Genomic DNA, 24,001 nt, shown 5'->3' on the forward strand with positions numbered 1-24,001 from the left:
AAAAGTAAATTTCACAATATATAGCATTCATTACCATCTATATAAGATCGATTGTTATACTTACTGCTAGATAATTATAAGTAGTATAAACAAGATGTATATCTAATCAGCTTGTGAGTAAACTTCCCCCTATGATTATCTGTAAGACACGATGTATATGTATATATGTTTATAATTGATCTCATCTTTAGATGTTCATATAAAACGTGGCATTGGTGTGGAAATGTTACAAGAAAATCAATACGTCACATTATGATTTACTTATATATATATATATATTTGCTATTTGCCATTTCCTACAGTGATAGCTGTATCAAAAAAAATAACTGCGGATTTGATTTTCAAGTTCCTTTCTCTTTCTCTCTTTCACTTGTATATTATATTGGGTCTGAACTAAATAAAATAAATTAAGATGGAAGAAGAATACGAAAGTGTGTTGCTTATCATCCGAGAATGCTTTGGTAAATAACCGTTTTTAAATAATAGTAGTAATAAAGAGAGAGAGAAAGAGAGAGAGAGAAAGAGAGCGATTGTAATAAGATATATGACTACACGTTTGTTTGTTGCTATGTTACTTGTTGCAAAAACAAAAAAGTTATAAACGTATATACATATATTTTGGTTGTCATTGTATATTATCTGTATAAAGTCTGTTCTTTTATATATATATATATCTCCATGTTTTTTTTTGACGTTTAGTCTACAGAATTCCACCAAGAACAACTGCCAGAGGTTACAGGTAAGATCTTCAAATGGACAAGTCGGAATTCTCTCTCTTTCTCGTAATAGATTTTAAAAATGGTAAATGGTTTCGCATTTTAGAGCAGCTGAATGGGGTGATCTTGGTGATTCATTCTTGTGGAAAGGGCGGATGCGAATCATGAGAAAGGGAAGCACATGCACAATCCGACTTGAAGATCCTAACACAGGTACAGTATCATCATCACGCAAGATTCGTTGAGGAATCTTGTGTATTTTCTTCTTCTTTGGATGGGAAGAATATATATATATACGTGTGTGTGTGTGTGTGTGTGTTTGGGATATCTACACAACTTTACACTTGTGACATTTCGAGTATGTCAAGTAATTGTGTGTGCGGTGTGTATATAGCGTGTGTCTAAGAGAAAGGTAAGAAAAATGGGTTTTGACCTTTTATATATTTGTGTATTTTAGGCGAAGTATTTGCTGTGTGTCCATATGATCCCAACTCAAACTCGATGGAACCTGTGTTGGATTCCAGTCGATATTTTGTACTCAAGATCGAACATGAAGGCAAGTGCTATAATTTCTCTTTTTCTTCCTCTGTTTGTGTATATGTGTAAAGGGCAGAGTATAGAAGAAGGAGGGTGTAGTGTGCCTATAATGTGCCTGAATTTAACCAATATTTTTCTATATCTACTGATCTCTTATTTTTACCTTTTTTTTTTACTCTTATAGGAAGACATGCTTTTATTGGTATGGGATTCCAAGAACGTAGTGATGCTTTTGATTTTAATGTTGCATTACAGGATTTCACAAAGTAAGTAATAATAATAAAAAGGAACAAATGTGATTAACATATTTATATAAATCTGCATATTAAAACAATATTTTTACTAGACAACTTATTGCAGAGAAGAAGGCTAGTGAGCGTGCTGTTGAAGTAGACAATACACCCAAGAAGGATTACAGCTGGAAAGAAGGCCAGACAATCAACATTAGTATTGGTTCCGTAGGGGTAAATGATACTTATATAAGTGTGTGTGTGTGGATATAGACTTATCTTTATATATGTGTTTATACACATAGGCCAAACGCACTCGCCCACGTCCTTCCGGAACTTCAGACTCTTCTGGATTTGTTCCTATTATTCCCCCACCTCCATCAGCAGCTCAAGTCAAGCAACAGCAGCAACAGCGACAGTTTTAACTATATATTTGTGCGTGCGTGCGTGTGTGTTTGGTGCTTGATTATATATATATATATATATAAAATAAATTAAAAACGAAATTGAAACCTCTTTTATTTTTACTTTTAAATATATACATTTAGATATCTTGTGATCCAGGCATTGATTTGTATAATAAGCATAAGATCGACAATTTGCGTAGTACCAGAATATAAATTATTATTTGTGGGAGCACATTCACACTGTATTTAACTACGTACATGAGTGGGGGTTTCTGTACGATAGTGCCCCATTTTTGGTGCTCATATAAACATATCTCTTGTGTGTGTGTGAGAGTCATGTAGTTCATCTTATAATGAATTGGACATCTTTAACGACAACAACAGGAAGAAGAAGGAGAAGAATAACTGTAATGAAATATTAAACATAGGTAAAAGTTTTTTTGTTTAAAAAAGTTTACTTGCTGTATATCTTTATCAAACTTTTTTATTCTTCTCTTTGGGTACAGTACTCTTTATTTTATTGGCTTGTAACGGTGGTAGTGATGGTGATAATTAGAAACAGTATGCGATATACTATTTTTGCACATAAATATGCATATTTATTATTGTGAAATGCCAAAGATGTTTGATCATTTCTTTTCAAAGATCTAACTAGGATCTCTCTATATATAGATAAGACATGTGCATACAAGACATAAACCTTTTAGGATAGAGTAGGATAGAATAGAAAAGAAAAGAAAGAAAAGAAGTGTTCTTTATAAAAGACTACTTGTAATTTACAAAGCGGTTTATACTAGCGACACCCTTTAGTTAGTTTATGTGCCACACATGTCAGAAAAAAGTCAATTATTATAAGTGCGCGGCACATTTCTTTTTGTTTTGTCCCTTGAGCTTAGCATGCACTATTGGAGCGCAATGTCTTTATTTATTTCTTCCTGTGGTTGTTTGAAATCAGGACAAAAGGCTGTTGTTTTAAAAAAAATTAAATTAAATTAAATTAAATTAAATTAAAAAGCGTATGATCTCTCCTACTCACTCTTGCTCTCCTCTTGTCTCAATCAGCGACAGTAGCTGGTTAGTAAAGCCTTTTATCCTGTTCCCCTCTTTCTTAAATAATTTATTTTTGTGTATTATTTCAATGGCCGGACATTGAGTGTGTATGTGATGGCAACACCAATAAAATACATTAATGATCTTACCAGTCTTTTGATAAGTTTGCACTACATCAAATATTAATAAAAGAAATCTGGGACAATTAAACAAATATATATAGTATATATTATATATATATTATATATAAAAGATCGAGACAAAGAGGCATATAGGCAGATAGATAGAGAGATTATCTCTTCCTCTGCTATTATAATCATGCCATATAGTTTCTGTGAATGAATACAATAGGAAAGTCAGTATAAAGATCTACCTATCTACAGAAAGAGAGAGAAAATTATCCAACTATGCTGGTTGTGTTGTTGTAATCATTGTAATGATTATTTTATTAATATAAATAAATAAATAAATATAAAAGGAGGACAAAGAAACAAATTACATATTATATATAAATTGTGTGAGAGAGATGGTGGGGAATAACAAAGAAACTCTTAATATTATTATTATTACATTAATAGAGCTGGGATATTAAAGTTAAATGGTACAGTAAAGAAGCAGAAGAGAAGCAGGAAAATATGTGTGTGTGTCACACAATAGCACAGGCCTCTTTTTGTTCTTTGTTCTTTGGTTTTTGGTTTTTGGTTTATGTGTGTGTGTGTGTGTGTGCTTTCTCATGGTTGTTGTATGACTTTAATCATATATACGAATATATATACATGTATACAACTGTATGCGTGTATGCATGTATTAGACCTACAAGAAAATGAATACAAAATGAATACAAAATTAATACAAGAAATCGATTAGGCAAAATGATTATTTTTAAAAGCGTATATTTATATTTGTCTTACCAAAGCAGAAAGAAGAGCAGTGGAGCCAATCATAATGGCGCTAAAGGCAGTCTTTGGTGTGATCTGGAAGGCACCGCTACCATCTTTGGAAGCAGCAGAAATATCACCGTCGGTATCCTTGCTGCTGGAACTCGAGCCAGTGCTCTTGGTGGCCCCAGTGGCAGAGACGGGAGAAGCACTCTTGGAAACAGAGGCGGCTACGCTAGCAGATGTAGAGGGAGTAGTAGCTGCTGATCCGCCGGGAGGACCGACAGGAACGGTGGTGATATCGACCTTGAATTCGGTTGCAACAGCCTGACTCATCGACACAATCCACTCAATCAAACCCCAGGCAGCACCTCCGCCTTCACCACCAGAACCACTGACGGCTTCATAAAGGTTCTGGGAGACTTGGTCAGCAGTCCAGCCAAAGTTGATTCCAGGAGACTTCTGGACAATACTGCGATCCCATAGAAGATCGGGCAGGACGAACTCGTGGTAGGCAAGCACACGGTTGGTCAGAGTGACATTGTTGAACAAAACCGACACGGTGTTCTTGATATAGGTCTCAAACTTGGTCTTGATGGAAGGGTTCTCCAACAGGCGGTTGATCATAACAGCACCGGGGTAGCGAGTAGGGTAAGTGGTGTATGAAACCTTTGTGAACTCTTTGCCCTCAGCTGCACCGAGATTGACACCAAAGGTAGCGTCATAGTCCTGTCCGAGGTAATACCACTTGCTGTCTGTGGGGTCCTGGTAGGCACCGTCGTTGGTCTGTTCTTGCCAGTAGCCGTCCCAGTGGCCGGTAAGATACTCCATAACCATAAAGCGAAGGAATTGATCGACGTCAAACTTCTTTGAGAATGCTTCAATTGCGGCATCGGATGTGACATCGGTCTGGCTGAATTCGAGTGCCAATGGTTTGATCGCAGTGTAGTCCTGAGGACTATCAACATTAGGCTTGAATGCACTGTAGAAATCGTCTTCTGCAGAGTAGGCGAATGAGGCACCTGAGGCACCGTCAAATAGAGGACCCTTTGTAGCAGGGGGATTTCCGTTGTAGAACATGGCATCAATATAGGAATAATCGGCTACATCGTCGAGCATGTTGAAAGTTCCGTAACCTTCACCGTTGATGAACAGACGGACCATGTTGGCCTGGTTGGCATAGGTGCCCATGGCACGGAGAATATCAGCATAGAGCTTCTCGCGCAATTGAGTAGGATCTTCTTCCATGTGTCTGATCTTGATATAGTTGCGGTTGTCAATTGTCTGGCCAGCTGGCAGACTCCACTTCCAACTCTGCTTGGCGTTGTTCTTCTTTTTTCCAGCGCCGTGAATACCAAAGCTACACCCCTACATTATTTATTTATTTGATATTATAAAAAAATATTTATAGATATAAATATAAAAAGATAGCAAGCAAGTAAGATTAATAACCATCGAATGTCTACTTGTTTGTTTCTTCTTCTTTTTTATATATATAAAGTTAAAATTAAAATTATAATTATAATTTACATTGTAGACTCTGACAGTCTCGGGACCGATGAAGGTGAATTTGACTGTAGACATTGTGGCAGGAACATTTGCAACAAGGTCAGATAATTCTGCAGCATCACCGGTCATGAAAATAGAGGGAATGTAGTTGTCATCCCACATCTCTTGGTTACTACCACCGCGAGTCCATTGAGGCTACACAATTTATTTCGATTTATAAGAGTAATTAATATTATATGCTCATTTCTTTTAAATATATATATATATATGAAAGAGTTCCTACGTTTTCGGTAATGGGCCAGGGAAGTTTGGGGATATTAGCGTAGGTGACTGGTCGGCTAAAAAAATCGTTTCGAGTGGCGTTGCGACCTGTCTCCAGAGTACGATCAAAGCTTTCGGCCTGACCATTAACAACATACTAATGAAACATACAAAAAAAAAGAATTATTAGTAATTTAGAAATTTAGAAATTTAGAAATATCGTTATTTACTTTGTATTTTCCAGAAGTTCCTGCTTCAACTGAGCCGGTAAAATAAGGTACATCAGCATCAGATGCCGTCAGATCTGTTACTTTTCCATCGATGGAGACCTGTGCGTTCCCTGTGGCTCCAGGAGCAATCACACGGAAGGTGACAGGAGAGGCTTCGGTGCATGCAACCAAGAATGCGAATGCGATGAAGGATAGAGAGGTAAACTTCATTTGATTAGAAATGAAATATAAAAAGGAAAAATTATAACAAGAAAAAGAAGAGCTGAAATATCAAATATATATATTTACTTTTTATTTTGTATCTGAATGTGATTATACTTTTATATACGGTTTCTCTTCTGTGTGTGTGTGTACTATAGACATGGTATATGTATTTTAGTAGTGGTCGTACAGGACCTGGGACAAAAAATACCGAATTTGTAGACTGGTGCACTTTTTGTATTCCCTATTTTAGACACAGAGTGTGGTCTCACGTGTGGCAGAATGAGTGGATATCAGAGATCAAAAAAAATAGAAAAAAAAAAATAGAAAAAAGGAGTGTACTTTAAATGGAAATGTGTGAATTCTGGGATCCTTCTGTACGTGCGAAAAATAGAGCAATGAAAAGAACTTGGAGACGATGAAGAAATACAAGAGGTGTTTGTATTATATATATATACACATATTATTTAATTTAATCAAAGATTTGCTACTATTATCTTCAAGGAAACACATGCCTATTGTTTTTTTTCTTGCTGTTAAAATATGGCAGAATAGAGCGGTGTCAAGAAACATGACTTTAAAAATAATTTGAATTTCAATACCGTGAATTTGATTACAGTTACGATGGTTACAGTGGTTACTATGGTTACTATTACCATTGTCATTATCATTACCATGTACCATGTACCATGTACCATTACCACTACCATTAATATAAGCATAACCATATGCATTAATATTTACCATTAGTATTATTTAATCTAGTTTAGTATTAAAGGATAAAAACAGAATTATATATAACACCAAGCTAAAACTAATAGAATTTGTAATAAAAATTCATATATTTTTATGTTACTAGTGTTGTGCAGGTATTATTATTTTCTGGCTTTATTCATATATTTTTAATATGTATATAAATGTGTGCTTGTGCGTACATGGTATTATATAGATTGGTAGAAAGACTAGTCAATACGGAAAATCCAATTGAATGAATGAATGAATGAATGAATGGTATATATACGTATTTATAATATCAAAAGCCCTATAGTTAGATTCTTTCTATTGAATATCTGTGTTACTCTGAACCCACAATAACTAAAATATCCTATTTATAATTTTAAAGGTTTTTATTTTATTTTATATATTTATATATATTACATATATTCAGGGCTTGTGATACGATACACATCGGTAAAACTAACTTGGTAAAGAATAAATAAATAGCCAATACAAGAAGGCCAAAATAAAAATGTCAAAATGTTAATGGAGACGATTTTAGCTACAAACTACACATTTGGTACAAATCATACTATCTCTATCTCTATCTCTTTCACACGCACACACATTTTATATACACATACAGCCTATACATTTTTTTATTATTATTCATCGATCAAAAATTAATTAATTAATACAAAGTAAATTCATTCATGTGTGGACTGTACAGCAGCTTACAAATTCATTTGTCTTTTATATAATATATATATATATATATATTATAAATAAACAATAGAGAAAAATCACCTTATACACAAAATAGCGTAGTTTAATGTACAAGATATTTATATACTTCTTGTATAAAAATAGAATATTTAGGTATAGATATAGTTGAAGCTTTCTTGCGTGTTTGTTGTTGTTGTTGTGGTTGTTATTTTATATCGTCAGGATTGATATGACAGATGATGAGGCGTATTTGGATACAAGGCATTTTATTTGTTTATTTATTTATTTTCCATTGGATGAGCCGCGCTTAATTTTAGTTTTTTATGGTAATGATAGTAATAATAAGAGTGATGATTATGATGAGAGAAGTTAGTTTTGGGGGTGAGGGTGGGATAGTAATGATTATAAGTATGCTATTGCTGTTGATAAATGATGTATTTAGCTGGTGAGTGGGTGTTGCTATTGTTAATGATGACTATGATGATGATGATTATGAATTTTTCTTTCCGTTACAGCCATATCTATCAGATTGAAATTAATAAAGTAAAATTTTATATATTTCCTTTTAAAAATGAAGAAGTAGACAACTTACCTTTAAGAAACTATCCCAACTTCCTGTACATAATGCCCTACCATCGCTAGACACACCAAGACAAGAAACTCGGTTGTCGTGTCCACGCAAGATTCCCACTCTTTCCCCGCGCATAGTATCCCAGACGTGGCAATTGAAATCATCATAGCCACCAAACAGGAGTCTACCTGATTTTGAAAATGCCAGGGACGTAACTCCACTAAAGATCTGCTCATGCGAGAATAAATTCAATTCGCGGTCAGCTCGCATGTCGAATAGCCGACAGCTCGCATCGTCCGATCCTGACCCGATAGCGTTTCCGTCCGGGAAAAACTGAACCGCATTGATGTCAGATTCATGTCCACTGAAAACCTGAACACACTTATTGGCCCTAATGTCCCAGATCCTGGCAGTTGTGTCGCATGCACCGGAAACGAATATTGAAGGGTTTGGTGAAATTGAAACACTGTATGTTTATAAACACATACAAATGAATAATAAAGAAAAGAAACCAAGTAATCAAGTAAGCAAGTAATCAATAATCAATAAGAATTGAGATCCAACAAACCTCATCACATCTCCAGAATGATCCGTAAATTCCTGTAATTTCCTTCCAGAATCAATATCCCACAATATACAGGTAGTGTCTCCACTAGAGGTGAGAATTTGATTATCAGTTGGAAACCGGCAGCAACTGAGATACCCAGTGTGTCCAATTAATTCTCGTGTAGGGCGACTTATACTCCCATTTGTCTCTGCGGAAGACCTTATATTAAACACTGAGCATATATTATCCAATCCTCCAGAAGCAACCAGACCCCCGGATGGTCCATATGCGCATGTCATGACCCACGAAGACTTTAAAGGCACGATGTGTGTCTTGTTTCCAGTGTATGAATCCCAGACAAGTAGTTTTCCATCTTGCGAAGCTGACACAAGACTATTCTCATTAAATCCCCACTGCATGGCGTAGATCTTCGCCTGGTGACCTTTGAGCGTTCTTCCAATCTTCATTGACAGGCGAGGAAGTCGTTCCATGTGTTGTTTTGCGTAGTCACTGACTAAATTGAATGAATAATTGGTTGGTTGGTTGATAGATTGTTGGATTGGCGAATTGGTGATAATGTTTTGTGTGTACACAGTGATAATAATAATAATAATAATAGTAGTAGTAGTAGTAGTAGTGCAGTTAAGGAAATGCAACAAAATTTTCTATACTCAAAGCCTTAAAGAAACAAATCGCTTATATGTAAAAACTCACGTGTAGTGTCACACAATGTACTCTTTCGACTCTTAATCTTATCTCGCAAAGCCTCTGCTTCTTGTCTTGCAGCTGCCATACGTTCTTGGATATCGCTTGGCGAACTCATGGTTTTATGTGGTAATAGATATGCTGTTTTATTTGGTAGCGTTGTTGTTGCTATTGATGTTGCTGTTGATTACTGTGCAAAAGACGTTTTTTAAAGAAATGCAAAATACACTAGAGCAAAAATAGAGAGAAAAAAACAAGAAACTTTCTCTTTTAGTGATTTTTTTTTTAAAAAAAAGAAAAAGCTACACACAAACACACATGCGTATATACATATACATATATATATATATGTACTGTTATATTCATCATACATTGGAGAATTTGGAACTATTAGCGTGTATTCCTTAGTCCTTGTGATTGTGCTTAAGCTTGTGCTTATGTCTGTGCTTATGCTTGTATATCTGTCTGTTTGCAATGTAAGAAAGTGTATCCTGTCTGAGTAAGGATATGTTTCTTTTTCTTTTCTCTCGTGTCGTCTCGTCTCGTCTGGCGTGGCGTGGCCTGATCTGGTCCGGTTGGGAATATTATATAATATAAATTAGGAGGTAACGAAAGCAAAAGCAAAAGCAATAGCAATAGCAAAAGCAGGAAAGAGGAAGAGAGGGAAAAAGAGAGAAGGAGAGAAAAATGGCGAATATATGATAAGCACAAAAGAGAAACAATTTTTATTGTTATTATAAAATGGTGTACGCTTGTACACAAATGAATACAATTCTACCGCGCTGACATGATTGATTTTCTCATCACTTTTTGGTTTGTTTTGTTTTTCTGAGACTAGTATAAAATAATACTGCTGATATTAGGACCAAGTAGTAATTCTGGCTGGGATAGCATCAGCAGTGATACAAGTAGCAGTAAGAGTAGTAGAAGTAGAGCAAAGGCTTCAAGAAGAAAAATGGGCTATTACTTTTGAGCTACAATAATAGCAAAAAATAATAATAAGAGAAAATGAAATTGAAACACATGTCGACATAAAAATAGGATAAAAAATAGTGCTTAATCGAAATTCAACCTTAAAACAACCCTTAAACCCTGGAAAATCTTGCAAAAACCTCCTACTAAAATCGCCTTTTTTTTCTTTACCAAGCTGTAAGACTTTGCGTAAGAATTACTCATTCAATACATTATTAATAATATTAATACTATAGATGAATTCATCATCAACTCAAGAAATACGCTCACATTTCAGCTCAATATTGAATATATATGAAAGACAAGAAGAATAAGAAGTCATTGCTTGAAACTTCGCCTCTCATTGGTATAGAAAGAGAAATGTTTTCCGTACATCCAGCATTGGTTGGCTACGATTATGCACAGACAATCTGGAAGAGGTAATAACGTAATAGCCTTTAATATTTACTTGTGTTGTCAGTCAGTCTATGGACGATTTCTTGACTTTTTATTTTATTTTGTGAAATTTGTTTACGACTCCGTCATGTTGCTGTATTGAGCAGCTCTTATCCTCATCTTGATTGGCTCAGATCGATGGTTTGCAAGAAAAAGGTCTTGTCCCAATATCCAATAAATAGGGGGTACTCAGCCAAATTGATCGATCAAATTCTTGTGTGAATCTTGGCCAATGGTATCAATTTGTAGTTGAGGACACCAAAAGACAAAAGTACAAAATTCGTACAAAATTCATAGATTTTTATAGCATTTATAGAATAATCTTTGCACATTCTGATTTCTTCTTTGAACCTGTAGGCATCTAGACTCTCGAAGAAATCAAGCGCTCTTTCCCTTTACTCAACATCTGGCAATACATTGTCAACCTTGTGTATGTATTTATTGGCTTTAAGTGTTTGTTTAAGCTCCTTCGCGGCAGTCATCTGCTCCAACTTTATATTAACTTCCTTTTTGATTACTTCTAAAATATCTTTAATAAGTTCGTCTGCACTTGCTGATAAAGACTCTACCAGTGTTTTTTTTCACGATAAATTCCCTGATTTTATGCGATTTCTTCAAGGCATCAATTGCTTGTTGCTTTGTACTATATTTTGGCATGTAAGATGGAGAGAAAGAAGTATTATATAACTGTTGGCAATAAATTCTATGATTTATTAAGGAGAAAGATAAAAACAGTATCGTATTGCATATAAAAAGTAAGGATTAGGTTAATCAGAGAGCCGTACGTTTTTCGATCAAAATTTGATCGAAATTTGATCTTTCAAAAAGACGATCAAATTTTTATCGTCGCTATTACAATTGTAGTCCAATAATATGGCGTTCTGAATTCAAAATTTGATCGATCAATCTGGCTGAGTACCCCCATAAAATAAAATATGAAATCAAAGATTTTATTTTATTTTATTTTAACTTTTTAATTTTTTAATTTTTTAATTTTTTTTTTTACCCCTCTGATAAATTATATATAAATTACCTTTTTTTTATTTTTATTTTTATATCATCTTTTCCCCCTCTGCTTCTTGTTCTTCTTATTTTTATCAAAATAAGGTCAACAAAGAAAAATTCCAAAGATTCCAACCCACTCAAACGAGAAAGAAAGAAGAAGAAGAAAAAAAGAGTGATTTTGTTGAGGATTAAACAGATTTCTCAATGGTAGAAAGTAATACGGTGAGTTAGTCTTGGTGTGCAATCCTTATTACTTTATCATTATACATGTACAGGCATGTGTATATTATATAGACTGTAGAGAATTATGAATAAGAAGAAAATTAAGAGGAAGATGCACGTACTGAACATTATTCACAATATATGAACACACACACGCACACATGTATACCGCTACTATTACTACATTATATATTACACATTGTATAATAAATGAACGCATTCAGCTATTATATGATACACTGGGATCACTCAGAGTACCCGATCTCAAGTCCATTATTAACATGGTCAACGACAAATTCAATCACACAATCTCTACCAAAGGTAGAAAAGACGAGATTGTTCTTCGATTGAGCGAACACCTACCCGAGTTGGTAGAAAAGTGTGATAAAGCAGAAGCAAAATACGTCATAGACTTTATGAATACTGCTGCCAATAAAAAGTAAGAGATATTTCATTATTATGTGTATACATATCTATGTATAATAATAATAATAATACTTGACATGTTACTGTGTCATAAAAAAAAGTCAATTTGTGGCAAGGCTAAGCTTGATGTTTATTTGATTTATCTCATCTTAATTTAATACGATTTTATTCGATTTGATTTGATCGACAACAAATGTTCTGTTTTATATATGATACATATATTATTATCATTATAATTACTGTAGGTTGGCATGGACTTACTCTCAAGGCTCTTTTAAACTGTTGGAGGATACTACTCCGGAAGAACAAGAAAGAGTGGCTGAAGAAGACACATTGACCCAGCCTACTCTTCCACAAAGCGTACCAAATTCAGCTGATGGACCATGGCCAAAACGACGGAGACTCCAAGATCAAGATCAAAGCCAACAGCTAAATGAACGAGAATCACAATTACAATTTAATCAGGCACAACTACTTCATGAGACGCAACAAAATGACCTGACACGGCAACACCATCTACTCCAAGAACAATCGCAACAGCAGCCTAATCCTAATCAACTAGCAGAATACATGATAAAAACCCCACAAGTATCTATGTCAGATCCTAACAATATGCATCAATCATCCACCAGTCAAGGATTTCCATCACAATACAGAACAGACAATCCAATGCTGATCAATACCAAGCCAAATTCTTTTTACCGACGTATCTCTACATTAACACACACGGTTTCGTGTCCAGGTAAAATACACATAGCTTAATATTAGATATATTAGATACATAAAGGGAATGATATGGCGCCCTTCTTTCTTTTTTGAAACTTAAAAGCATCCAATAAATCTCACGCCTTTGATTTTATTTTATCTTTTAAAAAAAAAGTAACGCCTGAAAACGGAAGAGGATCAAAGCACCTTAACTTCAAATTGAGCCTTCAGCAAGTCGAAAAACTCAAACTTCCCAGACCTTACGATGGACGATCTATATTTCAAGTACGAATGTTCTGTATTGCAGCACCAGATCCTGACCAAACCGACCCAACGGCAGAATCATTGATAGAATTCCCACCCATGTGTGAATTGAGAATAAATGGTCACATAATAGAGGGGAGTGTAAGTATCTTCTATTTATCTTTCTATATTTCTTTCTTTTATTTGATTACTTATCTTTTGAGGGCCTATCCACTAGTCACTTCGTGGTTTAAAAAATAAACCAGGAACAGTACACGCTCCTGATGTAACACCTTGGATAAAACCCTTTCATCTAAATAAAGTCGAGTTGCTGTTTGCCAATACAACAAAGGTGAGTAATGTCAAACAATGTGGTTGGTTGAGTTAATATCAATTAATGTGGGTGAGGAGGAAAGGGTCTTTCTTATTATTTCTTTATCGTAATCTATATTCTGTATATATATATGTGTGTGTGTGTGTGCGTGTGTGCGTGTGTGCGTGTGTTTATATAATTGTGGTTTGATTTTCTTTGGTTAGCGATATTTAGCATGTATGGAATTTGTCGAGAGAAGTACAGTAAATGCTCTAGTCGAGGATTTAACCGTAAACTTTACGATGTCAAAAGAAACCGTTTTGGAGAACTGTAAGTCCAGAAAATCAATGAAACAAAACATAAAGAAAAAAGGTTTGATTTTAACTGTTAAATGATTAACGAATGACTATTTATTGTTATATTTAGTCAAGAACACCAACAGCGACACAGATATTGTAATCACTTATGCAACATTGACTACAAGATGTCCTGTAAGCTATATATTTATTTATTTATATATATTTACGCGTATGCGCGAGCAAATTTAATCTAGGAATAAAGTATAGTCAAACTTATATTACAACTTTCTAGATTGGCTTTAGCCGTATCGGAATACCCTGCCGAAGCATCGCATGCCAACATTTGCAGTGCTACGATCTAACTACATTCTTATCCATGAACGAGCAAACACCGACATGGAAATGCCCAGTGTGTTCATGTTCCATTTCATCTCACCGAGAGTTATTTATCGATGGTCACTTTTCAGACATTCTGTCCCGGGTGGGCAAAAGGATCGAAAGCATACAGATAGACTCGAACGGAGAGATGAAAGAGGGATCTGGCGGTGGAAATTCCAGTGAAGACGATGGTGAAGATTGCGCAGATTACGATTCTGATGACAACCCTATAACATCCGCATCGCCTCAAACAAATCTTAGAAAAGAGAATAATCCAGCTAATCCATCTCCAGCTATTTTGTGCATCGACAGTGACAGTGACAACGATAACGACAATAGTAATAATAATGTTAATAGTAATATCAATAGTAGTAGTAGTAATAATAATAGTAATAGTAATAATAGTAGTAGTAGCAGTAGTAGTAGTAATATTAATAATAATGGCGACAAAGACAAAGGCAAAGGCAAAGACAACATCAAAGTTAAAGACAACGATAAAAGCGAATGCGAATGCGAATGCCAATCCAAATCCAAATCCAAATCCAAAGAAAATGAAGATGTCAATCGTAATGATAAAGAGAAAGAGAAAGGCGATGATGTTAAAGCGCAACCCAAACCATTGAAATCAAATCCTAGCTGCAGCAGTGCTGGCAGCCATGTAACATCTAATTATAACCACCAGGACCAAAAATCAAGGTCATTACGGCGTACAGAAAAAAACAAAAATCGCCCACTTGTTATTGACCTAACTACAGACAGTGAAGAAGAAGATGACGAAGACAAAAAAGTTATCGTAAAGACCTAAAAAGAATGAAAATAAAAGGCCTAAATTTAAATATTATCTTTTAAATATCTAAAATAACTCTTGAGCTTTATCTTTCTTTTCCTTTTCTTCCTCAATAAGTAATGATCTTATTTTCTTATTTTGTTCGTATACATATAAAGATGTGTATAAAAGATGTGGATGTCTGTGTTTGCGTATTTGATAAACTGAGATGTATCAATCATGCCTCGTTTAATAATCGATCTGTCTTCACAACCTCCATTCTTCTTTCTTCTAGTAACGCTTCCAATTCTCGCTTCTTGTCTCGCGCTTCTTCGACAAGTCTATCCAATCGACGGATTGCATCACGTCCGACCTCAATGTCCCTAGATTGCTTCTGGATTTTGTCAGCAACGTCGGCTTGGTTAGTGAGTTGTTGTAACTTGTAATCATACAAGGCCTGGAATTGGTCCCGTAGAGGACGTGATTCAAAATCATGGGCAGAGTTATTTTCTTTCATGGCCAGAGCACGCTTCTCGGCCTCTTTTGCTTGCAGTTTTAAGGCTGCCAATTCTCGTTTCAACATTTCTTCCTCATCATATTTTTCCCCCTTTACAGATGTTCCTATCATTTGCACACACACACACACACACACGCATATATATATATATATATATAGACGTTAATATATTATTATATTCTTATCATTATCATTATTACCTTTGGAGCTAAGAGAGGTACTTGCCACACCAAGGCGGTTCACATAACTATCAGCTAATTGAGCACTTTTGGACATCGATTGATTGTTGCCCTTGCGTGCTCCAGTGCCTGCTCCCGGACGTTCTCCCAAATCAGCAGCGTACTCGCCTGCAAATGCTGCCTGAAGATCCGGGGGAAGTTCTTTGGGGATAGGAGCCCCTTTCGTCCGTTGGTTCAAGATATGGAAATAAGTAATACATTGATCTTGGGTAAGAGCTAGAGTGTGATTTACATCCACCAACGACCTGGTGAAATATAAAAAGTAAAAATAAAGTTTGCTTAAAATATTAGTACAAATTTTGATGAAATATGTATATATTATCTTTCTCTCTCTTTTACCATGCATCGGATAGGTCTGCATGTGAGAGCCCAAGAGATCTGTAAAAGTCATCCATTAAGCCAACTATAGAAACCAAAAAAAAAGAAAAGAAAAAGGTAAAATGAGAAAAATATAATATTGTACGCATGAAAAGAAATTATCGACATTTGATTGGTTTATGGTCTTGAAAACATACACTTTACTTTGCCGGTTTCATTCGCATATTTTGAATAGATATTTTGGTATGAAGTCATGTCCTGTGGTGTCATGTCCCAACTAAATTCGACTGGGCCGGAAGCTGGTGAAGCCTGAGTATATCCAGTAGCATAAGGCTGTTGATAGGGTGCGTATCCTGTCTGTTGTGGCATCATTCCTGTCTGCTGAGGCATCATTCCTGAATGCGGTTGTGACATGTATCCATTTGGAAATAAATGTATTTTGGATTGTGGAACTAATGATGGTGGTAGGCTGGTTGGTGTTTCGGCTCCATTGATGCACTCGAACGTAAGATGCATAGCAATACAAAACTCTTCGAAATCTAGACTTCCATCCTTGTCAATATCTGAAAGGTCCCTGCATAAGAGTAGTGATATATGCACACCAAGTAATAATGCATTCGAAACTTGTTAATTTAGCAAACACAAAAGAAAAGAAGAAGAGAAAAGAAATAGGTTGTAATTTGTATTTATTTATTTATTAATTAATATTATTACCAAATTCTTTCGAGTCTATCTGGTGGTAAGCTTGAACTCAAAAGGACATCTCTTGCAATTGAGCCTACAGGAATATATGTTTATATAAATAATTCAAGTAAATTAAGAGAATTAATTGTGCATTATTTTCATTTCAAAAAAGAATTATAGAAATTATTATAATTTTTAGTAATGGCAGTAGTAGCAGCATTAGTATTGTTACCTGACATGTAGCCATTAACTGCACCACGCGCTTGGAAGATTTCGGCATATTTTGTCTTTTCATCAGATGTAATGACGCTCATCTTTGTACTTGTCTTTCTTTTAAAGGAAAAAGGATTCAGAATGCGTACCCGGATAGAGACACTCTAATTGTATATTTTATAATAATAAAGTTGTCCTCTTTTCTTTCTTTCCTTCTACTTATTTTTAATATTTTTTTAAGAACTCGAGTTGGATTGCAGTAAGTTTTAACCAACATATAATATAAAAAAATTAAGGACCTTCAAAAACTGTGTGCACGGTCACAGTTCCTAAAAAGGGAGATGTGCGGAATAGAAATAAAATTAAAAAAAGAAAAGAGAAAAAAGAAAATGTACATAGTGGAATGGAGAGTAGAGAGGGGAAAGTGAGAAGGAGAATAGAAGAAAGGGTGGAAGGAGGTGGGAGTTTCATTTCTACACAAATTTTTCTTTTTCTTTTGACTAGTTCTAACCAATGCATTTTCTATTTATTTAAACTCTTAATAGATCTCTACACTATAGATAGTAGAAAACAAAGTCAAAATGATTTAGTTATTTTTTAAAAAAAAACACCCTCCAAAGGGCCACACTGTGAAATCCAATTATTTAATTTTCACTTGCCGACCTGTTTTTGCTACTTTACTTGTAGCACATAAAAAATAGACAGTTTAGTATGATTTTTTCTAAAGTACGATTATAATTCCTAAGTAAAGCATGTTTATTATTTTTATTATACGACATTAGGAGAAACAATAATTTAAAGTACCGCCGCATTTTTTTTTGTGTACGAGAATTGCTAGCCTCACAAAATTGCTACGCTCCCAGGTGTTTTTAAATTACTAAAAACATCTTAGACCGTTTGAGTTCCAAAAATGCCCTGCAATCTACCAAAAAGACTGGGCATTTGAAATTCAAATTAATTATTTTATTTTCATTTTCATTTTCATTTTTGCTTTTTTACAAGTTTTCACTGTCTTTAATTTTTTATTATTTTTTGATAACAAGTAATTGACCCTCTTATCCCAATTATAATTTTATTTAAATATTATACTGCATTGCAATTAAGGCATTTGTGATTGATTTCGGATTAGTATCTCAATATTAGAAAAAATAGGTACTGTGAGAGTTTTATTTATTAAAAAAAGTTAAAATAATATTCGAGGTGTTTGGAGCTGATTTTGAGTTAGTATCTCAATGCTAGGAAATTCAGATACTATGAAAGTGCTATTTATTAAAGAGATAGAATAATATGCATATATCAATCGATAAAGACTTTCTTTTTCTACTCTTCAATTTGCCTCTCTTAATATTTGTACCCCGCTGTGCCATGTCTGCCGCAAAAAATCTACCCAGGCACACAAACTCATTCGGACACACACATCTTTTTTGTGATGAATTCATAGACCTATATAAAGAATAAATTAATAAATAATTAACATACTTTTTGAAAGTAGAGCTCCCCCTACCCTCAAGTTTTATGTACATATTCGCTATAAAAAAGTTTAGCTACCATATATTACAAATAATGGGTAAGAATGAGTTGAGCAGTTTATTGAATGGATAGTAGACTTTAAGTGATGTGCTTGTAAAATGGTAAAATTTGCATAGGATTTAAAGGCAGATAAATCGTGTGCTTATATTCCAAGTTTTTAAATATATAAGCTTTTTAAAGATATAGAGAAATAATTGTCTAAATGTCTCCAAGAGACAACCTGTTTACATTACAGTGATTGGATTGTTGCTGCTGCTGCTGATTGTTTGCTTGCTTTTACCAGATCTTTGGAAAGCGGTTGGTCGATGGGTGCCTCTTCAAGTTGACAAAGTAACTGTCATCATATTTTTTGCAGTATTAACATCTCGTTGCCGCAATTTATTACAGGTTTGACAGACCAGTAAATAAAAGACAACTTTATATCGTCAAGAAAGTAAAATGGTCTCTTATAAAATAAGCACAACTTGACCATCTCTTTTTGACCAATATCCACTCCTCAATGTGGCTAATATACACTATATATAAGGTTTTCGAGATCTAACCACTGAAAATGTTAATGAATCTGAGTACTTGTGCAGAAATAAAAATGCAAAAGTCAAAAATCTAACCGCTTTACAAAGATCTGCTAAAAGCAAGCAAACAAGCAGCAGTCAACAGCAACAGCGGCAATAACAATCCGATCATTGTATCCAAATTAGTTTGTATCTTTGAGACATTTAGACACATAGGTAAAATGTCTGAGTAGATGTCTACTTTTTCCAAACCAATTTCTCTTTGTCGAAATTTCATTCTCGTTTCGTTGACAAAAGGTAAGCATATTGTCTACAATTAAATTTTGATTCCGCTCTTGGCCTCTCTCTGGACCACGATGACTTTTGGTGATACTTCCATCTCCAAACGCACACAAACTCTGGTTGTAGCCTTTACAATCTATGCTATTTGGGGAGCTCACTGGGCCTCTGTCATGGACGAACAGCCCTTCCTTTCTGGTGTGATAGCAGTCAAGACACTTGTGGTGATAAGGCGCTTCTTGGAGTAGTTTTTTCCCTTCGTTTATTTTTTTTTACCTTTTTCCTCTCATATAAATATTGTACTACAAAAATTCAGGCATACTAAGCCAATCTTTCAGTGCTTTGCCCTGTAGCCGACCAATAAATACAAAAAAATCAGTGCGACTTATTTTTTCGAATTATGCGACTTAAATTTTCAAATTGTACGTCTTACAAATGTGTTTTACTTTATTTCATATTCTAAATACAGTACTGACAGATTACGGATGAGAAATCCTTATTTCTGGACCCAACCTGTTAACCCCTTTCTTGCATATATTTATATATATTTACTCATTCTTCGTGATACCATCTCCTTATTTAACCAATACCTCAGCACAAACCTCTAAGAAAGAGAGATAGAGGTGAAGAAAACACAAGTAATTCTCGTCTGCCACGGAAGCAAATTAGTACGATGCATATAACCCCTTCAAGAATTGATAAACTTCATTTCCAGCCATCCAAACAAGGAGTTGACTTCTTTTATTGAATTGAATTTGATCTCCAAGGCACAGACCATAGATCCTATCAATATTTGTTAAATTATGTGTTTGTTCATTTAGTGAATTACTGAAAAGCTTTTATGTATATACAAAATAGCATTGTTAAGTTGCTAGAATTAACCAAATTTTGTAAAAAAAAAAAATCTTTTCGAATATTGAAGTCAAACTTTTCTGTTAGATTTGGTTTCTATCAAGGGATACAAATAGAAAAGGGGGCGAGGATTTAATATTAATTTACTTAAATACAGACATATAGCTTATATATATGTATATTATTGAAGAAGCAAATAATTAGATAATTATTGAGACGGGTTACAGTGCACATCCAACCATACTAATCTTTCATCTTAGCCCCTGTTTCCATTCGTCATGAAAACATTAAGAAAAGAGAATTTGTTGAAGGGGAAGGTCCAAGATAAATATTCTAAAAGGACTGGAATGTGAGTATCTTGAGTGCTATGGCTCTATTCTGAATTATTTACTACTAGATTAGTAGTGAATACAAGGCACCAGAAGCAAGGAGCATCTTTACAAGTAATCAAGTCTTTGTATCAAACTTGTCCCTTTTTAGTCATTCTTCCCGCTGACAAGCTTGCCATGATCACCCACTCATCTGATTGCGGCTTGATTTGATTTCATAGCATTACTGCAACTCTTTTTCTTTTCTGTTCACTACTCTTGTCACATCATGAACAATTGTGCACCATTGTATCTCTCTGCTCTACCTGACCCAACACTCAAGTAACTTTTCTTTCTTTCTTTTTTATTCGAGACAAGTGCCAGGCTATCGACTATTCAATAATATATTTTGTTACATATACGTACACATACATTTCAAATCGTCTCTTATCCTGAAACACTTATTGTAGGCGAAGATCAAAATCCTTTGATGACCTTCTCATAAAAAAGAACATCACTCATCCAGACGTCATCACCCCACCTGCATCACCAATCATCGCATTTGATTCCGACATCACAGTCTCACCAAAACGACGACACAGCTCATGCATCGAATCTACAACGAAGGAATGTCTTCGCCTAGCAACGATCTACGGCTGGGTTACTCTTCACCCGGGGTGCTCAGATCCAGAGTAAGGGCGGCCTTTCAAACATTTGGGGATTATTTTGCCCCTTGTTTATGCAGAGTGACAGACAATGCACTAAATAGTATTTCTAGCTATTTGTCAAGACAGCCTCAAAAAGAAACTCACGCGAAGCCACCTAATACGAGCGACAGACGTCAGAGACCATTACAGCCATCTCGCTCTCTCTCTCAAACAAATATCTCCCATCAAAAGCTACTCACAAAAATGTTTACTCGTAGACGCAAGTCCCTTGCCGTCCCTCGTCTGCAAAACGAACCAAGTTGCCTTGCACGCAGACCAAGTTCATCCCTCGGCACCTCATTACATCTCGGTAATAATGACAGCTGGAACTCTTCATTGGGGTGTAGTCACAACCAGACCAAAGGCATTGTATCGGCAATCATGGCCGTCGCTAGCCTTCCAGAAAACGAACAAACAGACAGCAATAGCTTAGGATGGGTAGGGGTCGAAGAAGACGACGAAGAGAAAAAGACAGTAGAGTATATATCCATCACAGATACACCTCCGCCTCTACTTCCAGTAGAGAATGATCCACATGTTTATGATTTATTAGCTCAAGACAACCCGAGCTTTATTCATTACAGTAACCGTAATTTAACTATGATGAGTTCAGCGACTGTGGAAAAACTTGTCGAGAAACTCACAAGAGAAATGGGTAACCGTAATTTTCTTGTGTGTGTTCAATAAATTTACATTTTTTTTAAAAATTCAAATCTATAGACTCTGACTTTCTCATGGATTTTTTCTTGACATACCGTCAATTTGTTACCCCAATCAAACTCTGTAAGCTTCTTATTCTCCGTTTTCGGTGGGCTCTTATGCAAGATTCGGACGAACGCCAGCTGGTACGAATACGGTGAGTAATTGACCATTATGTGTGGACGGTCTATTAATTACAAAAGGTAGAACATTTGTTGCAATTCGCCACTGGTTGACTCATTATTGGTCTCATGATTTCATTCCTTCACGAACACTCCGGTTCATTTTATGCACGTTTCTATCACAGCTACGCACGCACCCAGTTATTATGCAATCTCCGAGAGATGAACGAATTATTAAGAATCTACGAAACGTACTCAAACGCCAACGCAAGCTGTTTGACATCGAGAATGAGTCTGGCTCACTTTGTCTATCGATGGGAAGTCTTGTATCTGATATTCGACATAGTTCTCAACAATGGAGCGATCAGTCTTCTAGGATATCTGTGTCCACATGCCATCCGAAAAAGGACAAGGCTGTTGGTCTTATTCACACAGGAGGGGGGTCTCTACGTGATCTTAAACCCTCTGTTTCCACACCAGTCCTTCCATTTTTAGCGCGGCCCAGGCGCCTCTCTACTAGCTCACAGCGCAGTGTTAACGAAGATACTGCATGGACAGCTAAGATGAATTTTAGTATCAAGACCCTCAAAAGATCCGTGCCTACAATATGTCACTCTCTTTTGCATGGTATTTCTTCTTCTTCTTCAACTTCTTCGACGTCAACTTCGTCATCTTCGTCATCAAATGACCCAGCACATCTTCGTTGTATGTGTGACAAACATAGTGGAAACCTGCTGGCTAGGTCTTCTAGTCGGATCTTTTACTCTTCACTTACCCCTCACCTCTCAAGCTCGGTATCAACCCCAACCCTTAATTCTGGAACAAATCGTCCACTACGCCACCCAAACCCACTCTGTCCTCAGCATACTGTTCCAGGTACTCCGTCAACAAATCGTTCTCCCCTTTCTGGGAGTGTACGATCAAAACGTTCCAACAACTCTCCAACAAATAACTCATCTCAGCCACAACCTAGTTCACTAGCCTCATTTTCATACAAACCCTTTGTATTACGACATCGATCAGAAATCGTTGCTCAGCAGTTTTGCATTATAGAACAACAAATGCTCCAGAATGTAACCTGGGATGAATTGGCTGAGTTACGTTGGAGAAAACGCTCGAGAGCCATGGCAAGCAATGCCAGCAATCCTTCTACAGACATATTGGAAGAGCCATGTGTACGTGAAGGGGTAGATGAACTGATCGGGTTCTTTAACAAGATATGTCAATGGGTTGCATCTGAGATTGTCCGAACACGTTCTATTGAGACACGCGTACAAGCAATTGAGAAATTTATTCGCATCGCCTTGGTAAGTTATTCAGCCGATGCATAATTTATATACCATGTTTATTTATTGTGGATGACCAGAAATGTTACCATCAGCGAAACTACAGTACTCTTATGCAAGTACTCCTGGGCCTGCAGTCTCCTGCAGTGTCTCGTCTCGAGAAGACATGGCAGCGAGTAGACCACTATGAATTACACATCTTTGGAGAACTCAAGGAGTTGGCCAAGCCATTTCGTAACTGGAAGAATGTTAGGGATTGCATGACACGTGCTACTGAGGATGTAGCCGAGTCTTCTGCTGTCGAGAGCATACTCACTCAAAGCGAAACTGATCCAGGCCACACACTGTCTGGGCGTGGCTGCATCCCATTTCTTGGTCTATACCTTTCAGATCTTGTATTTAACTCAGAGCTTCCTACCTACATTGAGCACACTGATAATGAAGAGTCTTGGAAAACTTCCGTTGAAGATGCCGCATTAAATGCTCGCCTAAGTACTCGTCTGGTGAACTATAACAAGTTTCGCATCACAGGTAAAGCATATATATATATATATAAGGAAGTGAAGTATTAAACTTAAATTATCAAAACACCGAATATTATTCTTTTTATCTTCTTTGCTCAGCATCTGTAATCAAGCATGTTCTGGCATTTCAAGTTCTCTCCCGTGCATATAGTCTAAACCTTC

At 35.7% G+C, this 24,001-nt stretch overlaps 7 protein-coding genes across 7 annotated transcripts; 4 read left to right on the forward strand and 3 right to left on the reverse strand.

Moving 5' to 3' along the window:
- Window positions 1–412: 412 nt before the first annotated feature.
- On the forward strand, window positions 413–1,999 carry PHYBLDRAFT_176641 (hypothetical protein; the record flags this gene model as incomplete). The annotated part of the gene is made up of 7 exons (XM_018437807.1): window positions 413–461; window positions 700–739; window positions 823–929; window positions 1,174–1,272; window positions 1,438–1,519; window positions 1,600–1,717; window positions 1,789–1,999. 7 exons carry the CDS (start codon window positions 413–415, stop codon window positions 1,906–1,908), a joined length of 615 nt encoding a protein of 204 aa, XP_018297310.1. The 3' UTR covers window positions 1,909–1,999.
- Window positions 2,000–2,815: 816 nt separating this feature from the next.
- Window positions 2,816–6,028, reverse strand: PHYBLDRAFT_58320 (secreted coth spore-coat protein domain-containing protein; the record flags this gene model as incomplete). Its single annotated transcript, XM_018440296.1, has 6 exons — window positions 2,816–2,854; window positions 3,090–3,110; window positions 3,852–5,186; window positions 5,349–5,522; window positions 5,611–5,745; window positions 5,819–6,028. 6 exons carry the CDS (start codon window positions 6,026–6,028, stop codon window positions 2,816–2,818), a joined length of 1,914 nt encoding a protein of 637 aa, XP_018297311.1.
- Window positions 6,029–8,027: 1,999 nt separating this feature from the next.
- On the reverse strand, window positions 8,028–9,403 carry Gpb3 (G protein beta subunit; the record flags this gene model as incomplete). The annotated part of the gene is made up of 3 exons (XM_018431061.1): window positions 8,028–8,499; window positions 8,602–9,094; window positions 9,295–9,403. The coding sequence occupies 3 exons, from the start codon at window positions 9,401–9,403 to the stop codon at window positions 8,028–8,030; spliced, it is 1,074 nt and encodes a 357-aa protein (XP_018297312.1).
- A 2,498-nt stretch (window positions 9,404–11,901) lies between these two features.
- Window positions 11,902–15,088, forward strand: PHYBLDRAFT_58322 (MIZ-type zinc finger transcription factor; the record flags this gene model as incomplete). Its single annotated transcript, XM_018440297.1, has 9 exons — window positions 11,902–11,919; window positions 12,144–12,358; window positions 12,591–13,087; window positions 13,226–13,455; window positions 13,532–13,645; window positions 13,831–13,936; window positions 14,033–14,097; window positions 14,198–14,621; window positions 14,736–15,088. The coding sequence occupies 9 exons, from the start codon at window positions 11,902–11,904 to the stop codon at window positions 15,086–15,088; spliced, it is 2,022 nt and encodes a 673-aa protein (XP_018297313.1).
- A 43-nt stretch (window positions 15,089–15,131) lies between these two features.
- PHYBLDRAFT_179053 (hypothetical protein) lies at window positions 15,132–17,233 on the reverse strand. Its single transcript, XM_018438093.1, has 6 exons — window positions 17,040–17,233; window positions 16,838–16,901; window positions 16,321–16,697; window positions 16,145–16,208; window positions 15,767–16,050; window positions 15,132–15,703 (listed from the first exon to the last, which is right to left on the reverse strand). The coding sequence occupies exons 1-6, from the start codon at window positions 17,119–17,121 to the stop codon at window positions 15,288–15,290; spliced, it is 1,287 nt and encodes a 428-aa protein (XP_018297314.1). The 5' UTR covers window positions 17,122–17,233; the 3' UTR covers window positions 15,132–15,287.
- Window positions 17,234–19,295: 2,062 nt separating this feature from the next.
- Window positions 19,296–19,589, forward strand: PHYBLDRAFT_139307 (hypothetical protein; the record flags this gene model as incomplete). The annotated part of the gene is made up of 2 exons (XM_018430195.1): window positions 19,296–19,359; window positions 19,471–19,589. The coding sequence occupies 2 exons, from the start codon at window positions 19,296–19,298 to the stop codon at window positions 19,587–19,589; spliced, it is 183 nt and encodes a 60-aa protein (XP_018297315.1).
- Window positions 19,590–23,018: 3,429 nt separating this feature from the next.
- On the forward strand, window positions 23,019–23,742 carry PHYBLDRAFT_5581 (hypothetical protein; the record flags this gene model as incomplete). Its single annotated transcript, XM_018440203.1, has 3 exons — window positions 23,019–23,336; window positions 23,396–23,582; window positions 23,652–23,742. Coding segments are annotated over 3 exons (596 nt in total), but the record flags the coding sequence as incomplete, so codon positions are not given.
- Window positions 23,743–24,001: the final 259 nt, after the last annotated feature.

This window comes from Phycomyces blakesleeanus, assembly GCF_001638985.1.
Source record: "Phycomyces blakesleeanus NRRL 1555(-) unplaced genomic scaffold PHYBLscaffold_2, whole genome shotgun sequence".
NCBI lineage: Eukaryota > Fungi > Mucoromycota > Mucoromycetes > Mucorales > Phycomycetaceae > Phycomyces > Phycomyces blakesleeanus.